The sequence below is a fragment of the Melitaea cinxia genome, chromosome 27 (assembly GCF_905220565.1).
Source record: "Melitaea cinxia chromosome 27, ilMelCinx1.1, whole genome shotgun sequence".
Lineage (NCBI taxonomy): Eukaryota > Metazoa > Arthropoda > Insecta > Lepidoptera > Nymphalidae > Melitaea > Melitaea cinxia.
Window position 1 is genome coordinate 1,641,924 of NC_059420.1, and position 16,519 is coordinate 1,658,442.

General features: G+C 35.4%; 2 protein-coding genes across 2 annotated transcripts; both read right to left on the reverse strand.

The window, feature by feature from the left end:
* Positions 1-599: 599 nt before the first annotated feature.
* On the reverse strand, positions 600-3,566 carry LOC123667205 (39S ribosomal protein L43, mitochondrial). The gene is made up of 3 exons (XM_045601163.1): positions 3,336-3,566; positions 2,659-2,765; positions 600-1,116 (listed from the first exon to the last, which is right to left on the reverse strand). The coding sequence occupies exons 1-3, from the start codon at positions 3,470-3,472 to the stop codon at positions 803-805; spliced, it is 558 nt and encodes a 185-aa protein (XP_045457119.1). The 5' UTR covers positions 3,473-3,566; the 3' UTR covers positions 600-802.
* A 414-nt stretch (positions 3,567-3,980) lies between these two features.
* LOC123667262 lies at positions 3,981-5,369 on the reverse strand. The gene is made up of 5 exons (XM_045601220.1): positions 5,279-5,369; positions 5,113-5,187; positions 4,884-5,022; positions 4,592-4,782; positions 3,981-4,013 (listed from the first exon to the last, which is right to left on the reverse strand). The coding sequence occupies exons 2-5, from the start codon at positions 5,167-5,169 to the stop codon at positions 3,981-3,983; spliced, it is 420 nt and encodes a 139-aa protein (XP_045457176.1). The 5' UTR covers positions 5,170-5,187; positions 5,279-5,369.
* Positions 5,370-16,519: the final 11,150 nt, after the last annotated feature.

The window sequence follows — 16,519 nt, forward strand, 5'->3', positions numbered from 1 at the left end:
TAGCCATCCCCCCCACTTCCCGTGGGTGTTGTAAGAGGCGTCTAAGGGATTTCCATCACAGTTCCACTACCACCTTGGAACTTAAAAAGCCGACCAATGGCGGGATAACCATCCAACTGCTGGCTTTGAAATACACAGGCCGAAGACGGGCAGCAGCGTCTTCGGTGCGACAAAGCCAGTCCTGCGGTTACCAACCCGCCTGCCCAGCGTGGTGACTATGGGCAAAACACATGAGTTCACGCCGTTTTTGGCGCGAACTTGTGGAGGCCTATGTCCAGCAGCAGGACTGTATTAGGGTGAAGTGATAATTTTTCCCTTACGCGCCAAAAGAATTTCATTTCATTAATGCCTTTTTTAAATCAATGAACACATCAAGAAAAGTTTTTTTTTAATCATATTTCAAAATAAACATTTTTTGGGATTTTTATGTAAAACGGAATATTTACGAAGTTTGCCGTTAGTTCATTTAAGTTCCAGATATTTCGGAACTTTAGGTGTCATCGTCACAGAACAAAAAAAAAGTCATTGTTAACTTATTTCTTTGTTGTTTCCTTAACAATAAAAGTTCTTTAAACATTTTATAAATGAAACAAATAAGATTTATTCAATATTTTTATTATAATCTAACATAACATTAATATTACAAAGCTAACACAACAAACTACTACTATTTACAGTGTGCCAGAACTGACATCAACAGATTTCATTACAATGTTTGAATTTCATTATTAATATAAGCTTGTTTAGGCTTGTATGAACAAATGATAGAAGCCTATTTGATTGTTACAATATAATAACTAGCTTATTCCCCCGTATGCACGTCTTTGTCGCTAATTCTCTGCTTCTCAAACATAATTCTTAATTTTTCTGTTGCCGTCACTGACAATCTGTTATTAGCACCAAATTTGGGGTCTGGTAGTGTAGCTACATTTAACTCCGGATCTTTGAAAGTGAACGGGGTCCAGGGACCCTGGACAGAGGGGTAATCTGTGTACTGGTATTTCCTGAGACGAGCCCCGGCAATGTCTCCCTGTTGGGTGCGTAGTACTTCCATCCACTTTGTTATTTCTGAGTGCGTTTTGTTGTGTACGCTCATCCATACTCTGTCACCATTTACTGTAAAATAAAAAGGGTACAAATAAGAACGATAAATTAAATGTGTTGTTTACAGCTTAAATAATACAAAATGTCCTGTTCAATTTTGCCAAATTTCTTTATTTTTCTAATACTTTATGGATAGGTTCTTACGAAATAAATAAATAATTATAAAAATTGTACATAAATTGTGAAATTTTAGATAACAACAATATAAACTTCACGCCTGCGACAATTTGCAAGATAAACTTTGTCGGACAGAGGACTTATGTACAAAAGGTGGCCTTATTAAAAAGGACCAGTTTATTCTTAATTTATTGTTGAAACATAATATATAAAACGAGTGTGCTTTAGACCACACGACTGAAGTAACACTTCTTTCGCCTCGCTCGACCACACTTTTCGTAACGCTCTCGTCACGCATTCACCAGCTTACTCCCCAAGTCAAGAATTTTTTTTAAATCAATATTCTCTTTTTTTACATCGATATTCTTTTTTTTTTGCATAAGCAAAGAACTAGTTTATAATAATAATAATAAAAACTTTATTGGACACCAAGAATAAGCAAAATTACAAAAATATGAAAAGGTGATAAGTACAAAAGGCGGTCTTATCGCTATTGAGCGATCTCTTCCAGGCAACCTTTGGGCAGAGGAAATGATATATATATACATACAATATATTTAGAAAAATAAACAATGCAAATAAAAAGGATTTTAGTTTGGAATGAAAATAATAAAGCTTAATAAAAATTAAAGTAGTGATCAAAACGAAAATTTCAAAGTATGTATTAGTATTTTAATAAATTATATTCAAAGTAGAGTTATCATCAGTTTGGAAAATAAATTCTACAGAGAACCGGCAAGAAACTCAACAATTACTCTTAAAAAACCGTCAATGCATTACTCCATCATTATAAATAGAACAATCACACACGGTCATCTGTTCCTAAGGTAAGTAACTTAATGTTCATGTTAGAGGTAACAGCTGTGCTATAGCTAAATATATATTTTTTGATAAATATAATAATAATAATAATAATAATAATAATGTTTATTTCAGAATAAGTCTTACGAGTTGCTTTTATACAATACTTCTGCCAAACTGTAAAACAGTTTGTTGGCAAATGTAGCTCCTAATACATCGACATAATATATAAACTAGCTGACCCCGCATGTGCCATATATGTTATTAACCCCTTAATCCCCTTATAAGTTAAGAGTATGAAAAATAGACGTTAGCCAATTCTCAGACAGAGGAGGTCAGAGATCAGAGGAGTATGTTAACTAACATTGTGACACAAGAATTTTATATAAGAATAAAAATCTTACAAATAAACTAAGGCAGAAACTGAACCCACAACCCGAATAGCAGAAAGTGGGGCCACTATAAACTGCGCTAACGGGCTAGTCTCTATTATAAACTCAAATATATGTCTATGTGTAAGACAGGGTCTTAAATCCTTGTCACTTTTTAAGCTTGTAGTGAATGATATGCCTAAGATATTACTCTTGAGAATATAATATTTCAAATTCATTAATTACAATAACTTAGTGTACTTACAGTATTCAGCAACTAGAACCGGACTTCTGTGCCTGCGAGGTTTAAGGTACACCACCGTACCGGGATTTTGTCTCGAAAAGTCCACTAAATCTTGTTCTATGAAATCTCTGGAAAAGGTTATTGAAAAATAAAATGATAATGTTATTGAAGTTTTTAAAATGACTATTATTAATATACTATTATCATTAAGCTGTGTGGCAACGGCAGTAAAGAATATAGCCTCCCCCTCTCTTCCCATGGCTGTCATAAGAGGCGAGTAAGGGATAACACAGTTCCACTAGCACCTTGGAACTTAAAAAGCCGACCCATGGCGAAATAACCACCCAACTGCTGGCTTTGAAACAGGTCGAAGACGGGCAGCAGCGTCTTTGCTGCGACAAAGCCAGCCCTGCGTACACCAACCCGCCTGTCCAGCGTGGTGAGCAACACATGAGTTCACGCCATTTATGGCGCGAACTTGTGGAGGCCTATGTCCAGCAGTGGACTGCGATAGGCTGAAATGAAGTAATATGTATGTAACAAAAATTCTCAATACATATTTTTACTTGAAAAATAATACTATTTGTCTGCTATCTTCTGTAATGTTTAGACACTTCTCTATTCAGACTGCTTTAAAATTTCTAGCACAGTATTCTGCCGTGCCTATGCCTATCTCAATAAAATCTATAAACTAATACCTAATACCGCGGCTGCCACCATGGGTTTTGCAGAATTTGAGCACAATCCGTTGTAATTGACAGACGTAGCGACCGACACCATTCTGTAGAGGCGCACGTACAAACGCAGATTTCATGAAAAGGTTTTTATTAGACATTTTTTTTTTTTCAAAAATACGTATTTAATAGAAAATATAATTTTTTAGGTTAAAAAGGTTGAAGTAAGTCAAGCTGTCAAAGTCACATAATTGTAGTGACAACTGACAATTATTTGTCAAGCATGAAACTTGACAAAATGACAAATATAAATAGTGTAATAAATTAATAATGTAAGATTTTCTTTGGTCTAAGATCCGAACCTAAATCAATCTTCACCGAAATGATAATAGAATGATACATACTTTATAATAAATTTACGTCCGGTTTCCGAAAGGCTGGTCAACGCAAAAATTAACAAAACATCTTTCAAATCTTTTGTTATGCTAAAAATTGCTAAAAGCATGCTGCATAGTTAAATTATTTGCATGGAATTATTATGTACTTACGTAGTACATAGTAATTACATTTGACATCATGTCAATTAATCTGGCTGTCAATTTTGACTCTGAAATATGGAATCGTATGTTAACTGCCATAGAAGCATCTAAAACGCGAGTTAAGCTATAATCATTGACCATCGTCTGTCAAATACTCAGTCAACTAATCAGTGTTTATCGGCGAATTAACTTAAGGAAAACTGTTATTGTAGGGGACGGCTCAAGTCGATGCATGTCTGGATGAGTCGAGACATCTAAGGAAATTGATTAGCCGCTTTCATAAGTTTCTCTCTTTCATTTGCAAACGAGTGAGAGAGACAAAAAATTGTAAGAAATGAGGATTGAGGGATGAGGAGTATTTTTTTAAACTGATTATACAGTCTTGTTCTTAATGATAAATCATACAATTTCATCACTTCAAAAAACGCGATATTCTCCAAGTAAAGTAACTTCAATAATGAGTTTTTGTTTTAGGGAATTTAAAGAAAAGGTCATAAAAAATAATTTGTTTAATTTTCAATCATAATGATTAGATATACTCTGTACATTTATAGGAACTCTATATAAAAAAATACTCATAATTACTTACTAACTATAATTTAAAACAAACTAAGATAATTATAATTAATTTATCATATTTTCATACTCCTTCTGTTTAATTTTTATTTCTAGATCTAATAACTTATGTTTTTTTAAAATCAGTCTATATTCTGATAATTTAATTTTTTCTTCTAAAGATGCAGTCTTCATCTTTTTTTCATAATATTGTTTTTTTAATATATTGTTTTTAGGAACTATTTTCTTTTTTTGTATCTTCCCTAGATGTTTATATGATGCTTTATTGGATGTATCATTAGTGTCAGATGTATTAGTAGCATCAGAGCTAACGGTTTCTGTAGGTTTCGATGCATCACAAAAAATTACATCTTCAACTAAAAAATAAAATAATATTTAATTATAATGTTAACTACATGGTAAACAAAAGGAATTAAAATTTAATGTAAAACTTATATACACAGAAAAGAAAACATACCATTTTTATAATAATTAGATGCACTATCACAGCTATTTGAAAGTGGTTTCACCTGATCGCCCATTATTGACAATATTTGAGCATCGACAGTGCTATGTACTGGTTTATATGTTCCACCATCAGTTGTCATGATATCCTTCTGAAAATATTAATAACCATCAAATGCTTATGCAATTTAACATTTACTTATAATATTATATATTATTAATTATTATTATTTGTTACCAACCTTGTCAGCAATTTCATCTCTTTTTAATTGCTTTAAAACAGAATCTAACTCATTCATTTCGCTATGAGTACTTGACTGAAACAAAATAAAATAATAATTAAAATTACAATTCATTTACTACAACTAATGATAAGTTATATGTATTAAATAGTATAATGAAACTAACTTCCTCAGTTGAAATGTTCACCTGAGATGGTCCTGCATCGCTGTCACGTGCATAATTTTTCTTTTGTTCTAAATATAATTTTTCCTGGAAAATACTATTATGTTATATCTATTGAGAATTAAGCTAAATTTATGTGAATTGCCTTAAGTAAATAAGTACCTTTAAGTATCCAGCTAGAATTAGAATTAGACACTTCACGTTTCTCATGGGTATGATAAAAGGTGACTATAGATTTTTTAAGTCACTAGTACTTGTTACTTGCTTAGGATTGATATTATTTTATCCTTATCTAGTCAGAACAAGCAGGAATTATTGCTATAATTGTTATAATTTTTATCTACAATTCTCTATTAACCTAGTGTGGGGCAAAAATATAAAACTAATACAAGGTGATAGGTGAAGGTATAATCACACAAAATCTAGCCAGTCATTACCTACCCTTGGCAGGATTCAAACTTGTGACTGCTGTGTGCAAGGTAAGCATCTCACTAATGCACCAGCTGGCCACCAAAAAAGAACAAATACTCACATTCCTTTTTGCTATATTTTGCCTTCGTTTTAAATTAAAATATGCTGTGTTTAATTGTTTTTGATTCCTTGGTGTTTCTGCATTTCTGTTAAACTCTTTTGTGATACTTTCCCAAGCTTTATTTTTCTTTATTGTTGTTATAGCATTGGTACATTTATTTTCGATAATATCTTTGTATCTGTAATAAAACAAAGGATGTACTTAAGCATTAATATTCAACGCAGAGTGTGTAATATAAAGAATGGTTTAATTTTGTAAACAATAAAGGGCTTAAAGAACACTAGCGTATGACTTATTTTGTACTTACTTTTGAATTAATTTTAAAAGCATGTACTTCTCCCTTTCAGTGAAATTCTTCCCTCGTGAGGCCATTTTACACATAGATTTGAGTAATCACTTGGTTAAGTTTTAAACGTGAGGATTAAAATTCGCGGTTATTTTTATTCAGTCATCAGTTTGTCATTTTTGACAGTTAAGAATGAACTATTCTACTACAGTGTGGCGGCTATAATTGGAAATAAAACGAAAGTCAAATCAAACTAATCGTAGATTAGTTGATTTTGCTGTGAATGACGTTTCAGCATCTCAAATTGACAGCCGTATTAGATTGACAGCCGCTTAGTAGACATATACTTTGAAAAACGTTTCGGAAACTGGGCGGTAGTATATTAGATAATATATTAAAAACGGCTAAAAAGTGTTTTTGGTAAATATAAAATTTTTGCAATTATCCAATCAAGTGAAAGTAACTGGCACCGACATACCTGTTTATACCTGGCAATCCAGTAGTTTCAGTAGTCCAGGTAAATAATAAGCAACATAACGGCTGCACATTCTATATGCGTTTCATGCTATCAAGTCAGATTCAAATTTTCATATTATCCTGATGTTGTAATTTTCAATCAAAATGTTTTTTAAAAAATATTAATAATTGCCAGTCCAGGATTTTTTTAGGCAACCCATTTTTAATATATTATCTAATATACTAAATTTATAATAAGCATGTTTCATTATATTAAATAAAAATTTACATTTTAACATTAGGTACGTTACAAACTTAGGTAATGTACATATTTAGTTACAATATTTAATTACCTTTAAATCCTATCACGGCCGCAGCTAGAGGAGGTATTGAGGGCCATGCCCTACCTTGACATCACAATGAAAAACCTTTGAATCACACTTAAAAATACCATAAACTAAGATAGATTATTACAATTAAATTGTTTGTTCATAATTTGAGATAAAACAATGTAGCGATGGGATCTAAACTTTTCCGAATATACAACATTTTGTGACATTCTTTTCATCTAAAATTTCATATAAAAGCGAAAGGTCACTCATCACGATATCTCCAAAACTATAACACCTACAAACTTAAAATTGGCAGGTAGGCTCCTTATAGGACGTAGACATCCGCTAAGAATGGATTTTACGAAACTCGACCCCTAAGGGGGTGAAACGGGGGTTGGAAGTTTGTATGAAAATTCTATGTTTTTGAAGTAAGAGACTTGAAATTTAAAATGTATGCTCTATAGATGGTGAGAAGGTGTCTAAATAATGTATCTTTAGAAACCAACTCCCTTTTAGGGTTAAAACGGGGGATGGTAGGTTGACTCACTCATCACGAAATCTCCGAAAATATAACAATTATAAACTTGAAATTTGGCAGGTAGGTTCCTTATAGGGCGTAAACATCCGCTGCGAACGGATTTTACGAAACTCGACTCCTAAAGGGATAAAACAGGGGTTGGAAGTTTGTATGAAAGTCCTATGTTTTTGAAGTAAGATCATCATTACAGCCTATACAGTCCACTGCTGGACATAGGCCTCCACAAGTTTACGCCAAAAATAGCGTGAACTCATGTGCTTTGCCCATAGTCACCACGCTGGGCAGGCGGGTTGGTGACCGCAGGGCTGGCTTTGTCGCACCGAAGACGCTGCTGCCCGTCTTCAGCCTGTGTATTTCAAATCCAGCAGTTGGATGGTTATCCCGCCACCGGTCGGCTTTTTAAGTTCCAAGGTGGTAGTTGGACTATGTTATCTCTTAGTCGCCTCTTACGAAACCCACAGGAAGATAGGGGGCGGCTATATATTTTATTGCCATAACAACACAGATATTTTGTCCAAATGAAAGTCCAGTAATAAAATAAAAAATAAATAAAACAACTACCGCAGGTTAGCTGGAAGAGACTTTTTCTAGAGTTATCTCTACCGGCTATCTACATATAAATTATATAATGTGTATACCGCTCGACTGAGCGCAGTAGTCAGTGGTCGTCGTCCGGGCTACATCTGACGCCCGTTAGCAATAGTTTTCATTCATTAGTTTTGTACTAAAATCGGAAACATCGACATTTTTTTTATTATCCGCTTAACTTAAACACGCCAATACGCCAACACGCCAACACGCCAACAGTCCATCACGCCAATACGCCAACACGCCAACACGCCAACATGCCAATACGCCAACACGCCAACACGCCAACACGCCAATGCGCCAATACGCCAACACGCCAACACGCCAATACGCCAACACGCCAATACGCCAACACGCCAACACGCCAACATGCCAATACGCCAACACGCCAACACGCCAACACGCCAACACGCCAACACGCCAACACGCCAACACGCCAATGCGCCAATACGCCAACACGCCAATGTGCCAATACGCCAACACGCCAATACGCCAACAGTCCAACACGCCAACACGCCAACACGCCAATACGCCAACACGCCAATACGCCAACACGCCAATGCACCAATACGCCAACACGCCAATGTGCCAATACGCCAACACGCCAACACACCAACAGTCCAACACGCCAACACGCCAATACGCCAACACGCCAACACGGCAACACGCCAACACGCCAATACGCCAATGCGCCAACACGCCAACACGCCAATACGCCAACACGCCAATACGCCAATGCGCCAATACGCCAACACGCCAATGTGCCAATACGCCAACACGCCAATACGCCAACAGTCCAACACGCCAACACGCCAACACGCCAACACGCCAATACGCCAACACGCCAATACGCCAACACGCCAATGCGCCAATACGCCAACACGCCAATGTGCCAATACGCCAACACGCCAACACGCCAACAATCCAACACGCCAACAATCCAACACGCCAACACGCCAACACGCCAATACGCCAACACGCCAACAGTCCAACACGCCAACACGCCAACACGCCAACACGCCAACACGCCAATACGCCAACACGCCAACACGCCAACGGTCCAACACGCCAACACGCCAAAACGCCAATGCGCCAACGTGCCAACGCGCCAATGCGCCAACACGACAGGACGCCAACAAAAATAACAAACCTGTTTAATAACGAACCGTTATTTATGATAATATATCTGTCCAGATCCGGAAGAAGCCACTTCGCATCTAAGGACATCGTGGCAAGTTTGCCGGGAAAACTTTGTGTTAAACGCGGGCGAAGCCGCGGGCACAGCTAGTATATATATAAATCTATAATATAAAAATGAGTCGCTGAATGTGTTGCTAAGCGCAAAACTCGAGAACGGTTGGACCGATTTCGCTAATTTTTTTTTTTAAATATTCCTTGAAGTACGAGGATAGTTCTTACGGAGAGAAAAAAAAAAATTAAATTTCCTGAAAAAGTCTAAAAACAACACTTTTCTATACTCCCATACAAAAGATTTGTGATAATACTTAAAAGTCAATTTGAACTTTAATACCATACGATAAAGTTTGTGTTAGGGGCGATACGAATTTCGCCGGGTCAGCTAGTATAAAAGCGAAAGGTCACTCACTCATCACGAAATCTCCGAAACTTTAACACCTACAAACTTGAAATTCGGCAGGTAGGCTCCTTATAGGACGTAGACATCCGCTAAGAACGGATTTTACGAAGCTCGACCCCTAACGTGGGTTGAAAGTTTGTTGGAAAGTCCTATGTTTTTGAAGTAAGAGACTTGAAATTCAAAATGTATGCTCTATAGATAGTGAGGAGGTGTCCAAATAATGTATCTTTAGAAATCAACTCCCTTTTTGGGGTTAAAACGGGGGATGGTAAGTTGACTCACTCATCAAGAAATCTTCGAAACTATAACACCTAGAAGCTTGAAATTTGGCAGGTAGGCTCTTTATATGGCGTAAACATCATTCATCAACACATTGTATGAAAGTCCTATGTTTTTGAAGTAAGATAATTGAAATTTAAAATGTATGGTCAATAGATGGTGAGAAGATGTCCAAATAATGTATCTTTAGAAACCAACTCCCTTTTGGGGTTAAAACGGGGGATGGTAGGTTGACTCACTCATCACGAAATCTCCGAAACTATAACACCTACATACTTGAAATTTGGCAAGTAGGTTTTGTATAGGACGTAAAAGATAAAACGGGGGTCGGAAGTTTGTATGAAAGGCCTATGTTTTTAAAGTAAAAGATGAAATTTAAAATGTACCTATGCTCTATAGATGGTGAAAAGGAGTCCAAATAATGCATCGTAATCGATATATATAACGGTCATTCTCCAATACGGCGTTCTTTGCCTAATTACCGTGACGTTTTTTATTTTTCACTGATTTGACTTAAACACATTAAAATATGAAACAAATCAAAAATACGAATTCAATAATTAATTTGGCATGTAACAGTTAATTGTGGTTTTCTAGATAATGAGACTTAAAAAATTTATGAGTACGGTAATTAGAAAATTTTTATATTTAATGTAACGGTAATTAGAAAATATGCTGTGTGGTTACGGCAGTAAGAATATAGCCACTCCCTCTCTTCCCGTGAGTGTCGTAAGAGGCGACTAAGAGATTACACAGTTCCACTACCACCCTGGAACTTGAAAGTGCCGACCGATGGTGGGATAATCATCCAACTACTGGTTTTGAAATACACAAGCCGAAGACGGGCAGCAGCGTCTTAGGTGCAACAAAGCCAGCCCTGCGGTCTCCAACCCGCCTGCCCAGCGTGGTGACTATGGGCAACACAAGACAAGACAAGACACATGAGTTCACGCCACGTTTTTCTTGAAATATATTCTCTCTTGCCAGGACAAATGCGACTGATCTCATCTTGCTCTACAAAAATTTGGACGTCTTGTTTGGTTTTATCTACAGTAGTCCCTATATTATTATTATGTAAATACTTTGGTTCTATTTCTTTATCATGACTTTGTTTTGGTTTTGGATGTAGCGTGTTTTATATTTCAGTCTTAATGCTTGCTTCCTGTACTTTTCTTTTGCTCTTCTTAGCTCTATTGTTTTGTCTCAAATATGACATTTCTTTATTTGTTTTCTATACATGCCTTCTAAATAACAATAAGAGTGAGATTTTTTTACGTATCGGTTTCTCGACAGTTATCTTTGAAGATGGTGAAGTTGGTGTTGAACACAAGGAAGACGCTCGTTCCGTAATATTCACACTTGTATCTTTATTTTCGGTCAAATGCTCATTATTGATTAATAATAAAATAACATACTTTCAGTAGAAGATGATGACAGAGCACTAGATGGACGCGGCGTTGATGTGGTTAAAGAAGGTTTAAAATTTGGTGTCTTTTTCAAGGGAACTAATTCTTTTTCAAAAGAAGTCGACTGCAGAAAAATTTCGTCTTGCTGATTATCTTATTTTTTTGATTTGGGATTTTCGGGACAATTTTGTACTCTTTTAGTGTACTTTTTAGCGCAGCGAATATGATAAATCATTGAGATGTGGTGTGCAGAGTCCCTTCTTCCTCGATTGTTTTCAATTTTCCCTTTTCCTTTTGTCTTTTACAGTAAGTTCTGAAATTTTCTCTACTTCTTTTTTAAGTTTTCTTCCGGCTTTTGGTGACATTTTGCAGATAGGCAGTATTTTTTTATTTTTTTTTATTGTACCCTTCTTTCTCCTTTTTTTTTTTTTTGATTGCTAATACAAAAAGGGGCATTTTTAATTCGTTCTCGGCGTTGTCGCGCGGCTAGCCTTCTATTTTCTTTAACTTCCTCTTTGGTCTTTTTGGGTTTTCCTATCCTATAAATTAAATAATTTGATGAATGGTCAGCATATAATATAGACATATTTACGGACAATGATAATAATAATCTACGAAAATCGCGGTAAACAAGTATTACTTTTTCATACAACGGTAATTATAAACATATGGTAATTGGTATACGGTAATTAGAAAACGATAAATTTTCACAAAAATGTTTAAAACCTACGCAGTATACAAATTCTAGCTTATTACAACGTACGGAGGCCAAAGTACTGTCTCTATTTACATGATCAACTTGGGTCTATCTTAAAAATCTAGTATTAAAATAAGAACAACGGTAATTAGAAAAGTTTTTAACCAAGGCTACGGTAATTATATACTCACGTGCTTCATTGGTGGTACACTAACATGAGAGTCATACAACTGCTGATGGACCTCGGCACACACTGAGGAGACGCGATGCGTACGGTAGTGATGTGCCAAATACTTTTATTTAGGGATGTGCACTCGAGAACAGCAGATGTTACGGTAATTAGAAGTTTCCATTGGACATACGATTACTTCATAATAATTATTTGTAGACTGGTTCTATTGAGTTGATATTTTGTTATGCGATACACGCTACTTAATATCGTTTAAAACGTTGAATGGATCAAAGTAAATCTATACGCTATAAAAATTACAAGCAAGTTTTAAGATTAAGTTGGTGTGCGGACACGTCACGGTAATTAGAGAACAGAGGTTTTTTGAACATAAGTTAAATTAATTTAGTCTTAATTACTTAAAACAGAAGCCAATATTTTTTTTACAGCTAGGTACGGATGCTATCTAAAATATATAAAAAGTGCATGATTGAATATGATGATATTACGGCTTAAACAAGCCCGGACACGAAAAATTTGCTAATCGGAGAATGGCCGATAAAAGAGAAAGGTCACTGATTCACTCATCACGAGAACTCAAAAACCGCTGGAAGGTCCATCCATCCAGGATGGATAAGATGAAATTTGGCAGAAAGGTAAATTATAGTTCGTTGACATCCGCTAAGAACGGATTTTGCGATATTCCACTGCTAAGGGGGTTTAATTGGGGTTGATAGTTTGTATGAAACATACAGCAGGGTCGGTTTAAATGAAAATAACCGCGTTTGCAACCCTATGTGTACAAGAAAAATTATATTCCTCACTTATAAGTAGTACAAAAATATACCTCGAAGTGCGTACTTATTACGTCTGGAAAAGTTATAAATTTCAAAGGCAACCAGTGTCTGATTTTACGGACGTAAAAAAGGACAAAGTATTAGGTCGGGTCTATATTCTTCATCCTGTTAGTAACCCTGAGTGCTATTGCTTGCGGCTTCTTTTACATGAGGTTCGTGGCCCTAATCATCCTCTCATTAATATTGAAGGTATTGTTATGTCTATGTCGGGAAAAGCTCTCTTTCATTTTGGAATGCGCTCTCCTTCGCGAGAACAAGTCTCAATGATGTGTAACCGGCAGCTCATGGAAATGTCATATAAAATCAAGGCACTTAATGAGTCAGTTCCTACTAATGTGTTGAAGGGCATCGCTGCTACTCTGATTGATGGAAGTAAAACAGCACACTCTAAACCTTAGTTACTCTAAGATTACTATGTACAACATACCAAAACAAAGTGACTTGGCACAAGTACTTCTAAAAGCAAAATTAATAGTTTGGGATGAGTCTACTATTGTTCATAAAAAAGGTGTAGAGACCCTAGATAGAACTCTTTAGGATATAAGGAATTGCAATAGGCTTATGGGTGGAATTAAAGTTTTATTAGCCGGTGACTTCAGACAAACATTGCCTATCATACCACGCGGGACACGTGCAGATGAAGTCCAAGCGTGCTTGAAATCTTCATTGTTATGACCTAAAGTCAAAACAATTACCTTAAGCATTATTATGCGTGTACATTTACGACCAAATTCCAAAGCAGAAGAATTTTCAAAATTATTACTTAACATTGAAGATAGAAAAGATTTCGGAAGTGGAAGGTAAAATTAATATCCCTAAAAATCTTGGTACCGTTGTAAAAGATTTAAATATTTTAACTAATAAAATGTACCCTGACATTTATCAAAATGCAAATAACAGTGATAGCGCATGGTTAAGGGAAAGAGCAATTCTAACCCCCCAAGAATGATACAGCCAATAGCATTAACTCATATTTACTAGCGAAATTGCCTGCTGCTGAAGTAAAATATGATGAAGTCGGTGGACTCTGTATTAGAAGTCGGTGATGGTATACATTATCCTGTAGAGTTCCTCCATTCTGTGGAACCACTTGGAATTCTCCCTCATGCTTTGTACCTGAAAGTAGGTGCGCCGATAATTTTGCTACGGAATCTTAATCCACCTAATTTATTTATTTATTTGGTGGGTATCAAGGAGAAATTGTGTTCATACGGCGGATTTCTCTAATACCATCAGAATACCAAATTCAACTTAAGTGCCTCCAATTTCCAGTTAAATTATGTTATGCCATGAATAATTATAAGGTGCAGTGCCAAACATTAGAAGTAGGTGGCGTAGATCTAAGAAACGATTGTTTCTCTAACGTAAGTTCACTTGATAGGTTATTTATACTGCAGCCTGAAAATTAAAATGAAAATGTGGTGTATAGAGAGGTTTTATAAAAATAACTATTAAATCATACTAAATTGTGCCTTTTAAAAAGTTGCTTCATAAGCATTTCAAGTGACTGAAATAAAAACATAATTTGCGTTAAACATCTTAATAGTAATGCATATCTTCATAACCGCGCGGACGTAGTCGAGGGCAACAGTTAGTGTATTATAAAACAAAGTCCCCAAAAGTGTATGTGATCGATTCCCTCAAAATCTACTAAACAGATTTTCATGCGGTTTCACCAATGGAGAGAGGGCTTCAAGAGGAACGTTTACGGAACGGCTAAGCCGATTTTGATGAGAGTTTCACTGGAAGTTTTCCGGGAAAACTTTGTGACATACTGATTTCAATGCGGGCGAAGCCGCAGGCACAGCTAGTATTATAATAATTCTTTGTTCTGTGTATTTATTTTACTTTTATTTTACTTTATTTCGGAAACAAACGGTATTACATAAATATACAGGAATACACAGCACAATAGTATCACTTAATCAAAAATAGTTTCCGATATTAAAAAAGAACATATTATGACAAAGTTCAGAAGAGATGCTTCACATTAATAGTTCAATATCAAAAACTTAATAATAATACTAAAAACATTACTATAAATTGATTAACAATCATTGAGAGAAAAAAAAAGTAATCAATAAAGAAATTCAAAAATCATTACGGGCATTATGAAACAAATAAATTAAAAAAAAAAACAGTTTAAAAAATCACAAATCAAATAATTAAGAATCAAAGCTACAATTAAAATCATAATTAAATTAAAATCAAAAAATAAAATCAAATTAAGAAGAACATCACGAATATCATCCATCAAAGATACATTAAATCAACGCATTCATCACATGCAATTTAAATTGATTGAGAGAGAGATGAAAAATGTCAATATTTATAAACAAATTATTGTACTGGGCACAACTTCTGTTAATAAACGCGTATAGATGGCATTTACAGCGCCATCACATGAAGTGATTTTCAACTTTAAGTACTTAAAAAAAAGAACATAATTAGTTGATCTGAACGAAGTTCTTCGCATTTTTAATAACACATCGAATTGTATTTTGGTCGTATCTATTTACTCGTATTACTCCACCCATCAATTATTTATTACCTCACTCACTATTTAATTATTAATCTACATCCAAATCTGGAAGTTCAACCATCTTGTTTGCTTATTATTCATCGTTAAGGATTTCATAGTTCTTAGATCCATACTCATAATCTGTCACAGAAATTATTTATCTACGAATAGCTATTGAATGTACATCATTGACCCAGAGGTAATCTATAATCTATAATAATAATAATCTATATAAAAGCGAAAGGTCACTCATTCATCACGAAATCTCCGAAACTATAACACCTACAAACTTGAAATTTGGCAGGTAGGCTCCTTATAAGACGTAGGCATCCGCTAAGAACGGATTTTACGAAACTCGACACCTAAGGGGGTGAAACGGGGGTTGGAAGTTTGTATGAAAGTCCTATGTTTTTGAAGTAAGAGACTTAAAATTTAAAATGTAAGCTCTATAGATGATAAAAAGGTGACCAAATAATGAATATTTAGAAATCAACCCCTTTTTGGGGTTAAAACGGGGGATCGTAGGTTGACTCACTGATCACGAAATCTCCGAAACTATAACACCTACAAACTTGAAATTTGGCAGGGAGGTTCCTTATACAGCGTAAACTACCGCTAAGAATGAATTTTACGAAACTCGATCCCTCAGGGGGTAAAACGGGGGTTGGAAGTTTGTATGAAAGTCCTATGTTTTAGAAGTAAGAGACTTGAAATTTAAAATGTATGCTCTATAGATGATAAAAAGGTGTCCAAATAATGTATCTTTAGAAACCAACTCCCTTTTGGGGTTAAAACGGGGGATGGTAGGTTGACTCACTCATCACGAAATCTCAGAAACTATAACACCTAAAAACTTGAAATTTGCCAAGTAGGCTCCTTATAGGTCGTAGACATTTGCTAAGAACGGTTTTTACGAAACTTGACCCCTAAGGGGGGTGAAACGGGGGTTGGGAGTTTGTATAAAAGTGCTACGTTTTTGAAGTAAG

Excerpts from the sequence above, each read along its gene's own strand:
- LOC123667205 (XM_045601163.1), bottom strand. The coding sequence starts at position 3,472 with ATGTCTAATAAAAACCTTTTCATGAAATCTGCGTTTGTACGTGCGCCT. Across the intron at positions 2,766-3,335 it reads GGTGGCAGCCGCGGTATTAG|AGATTTCATAGAACAAGATT; the intron begins GTATTAGTTTAT and ends AACCTTTTCCAG. Across the intron at positions 1,117-2,658 it reads GGTTCTAGTTGCTGAATACT|TAAATGGTGACAGAGTATGG; the intron begins GTAAGTACACTA and ends TTTATTTTACAG.
- LOC123667262 (XM_045601220.1), bottom strand. The coding sequence starts at position 5,169 with ATGAATGAGTTAGATTCTGTTTTAAAGCAATTAAAAAGAGATGAAATT. Across the intron at positions 4,783-4,883 it reads ATCTAATTATTATAAAAATG|TTGAAGATGTAATTTTTTGT; the intron begins GTATGTTTTCTT and ends TTTATTTTTTAG. Across the intron at positions 4,014-4,591 it reads ATGAAAAAAAGATGAAGACT|TTGACTGAGTATTTGACAGA; the intron begins GCATCTTTAGAA and ends AACACTGATTAG.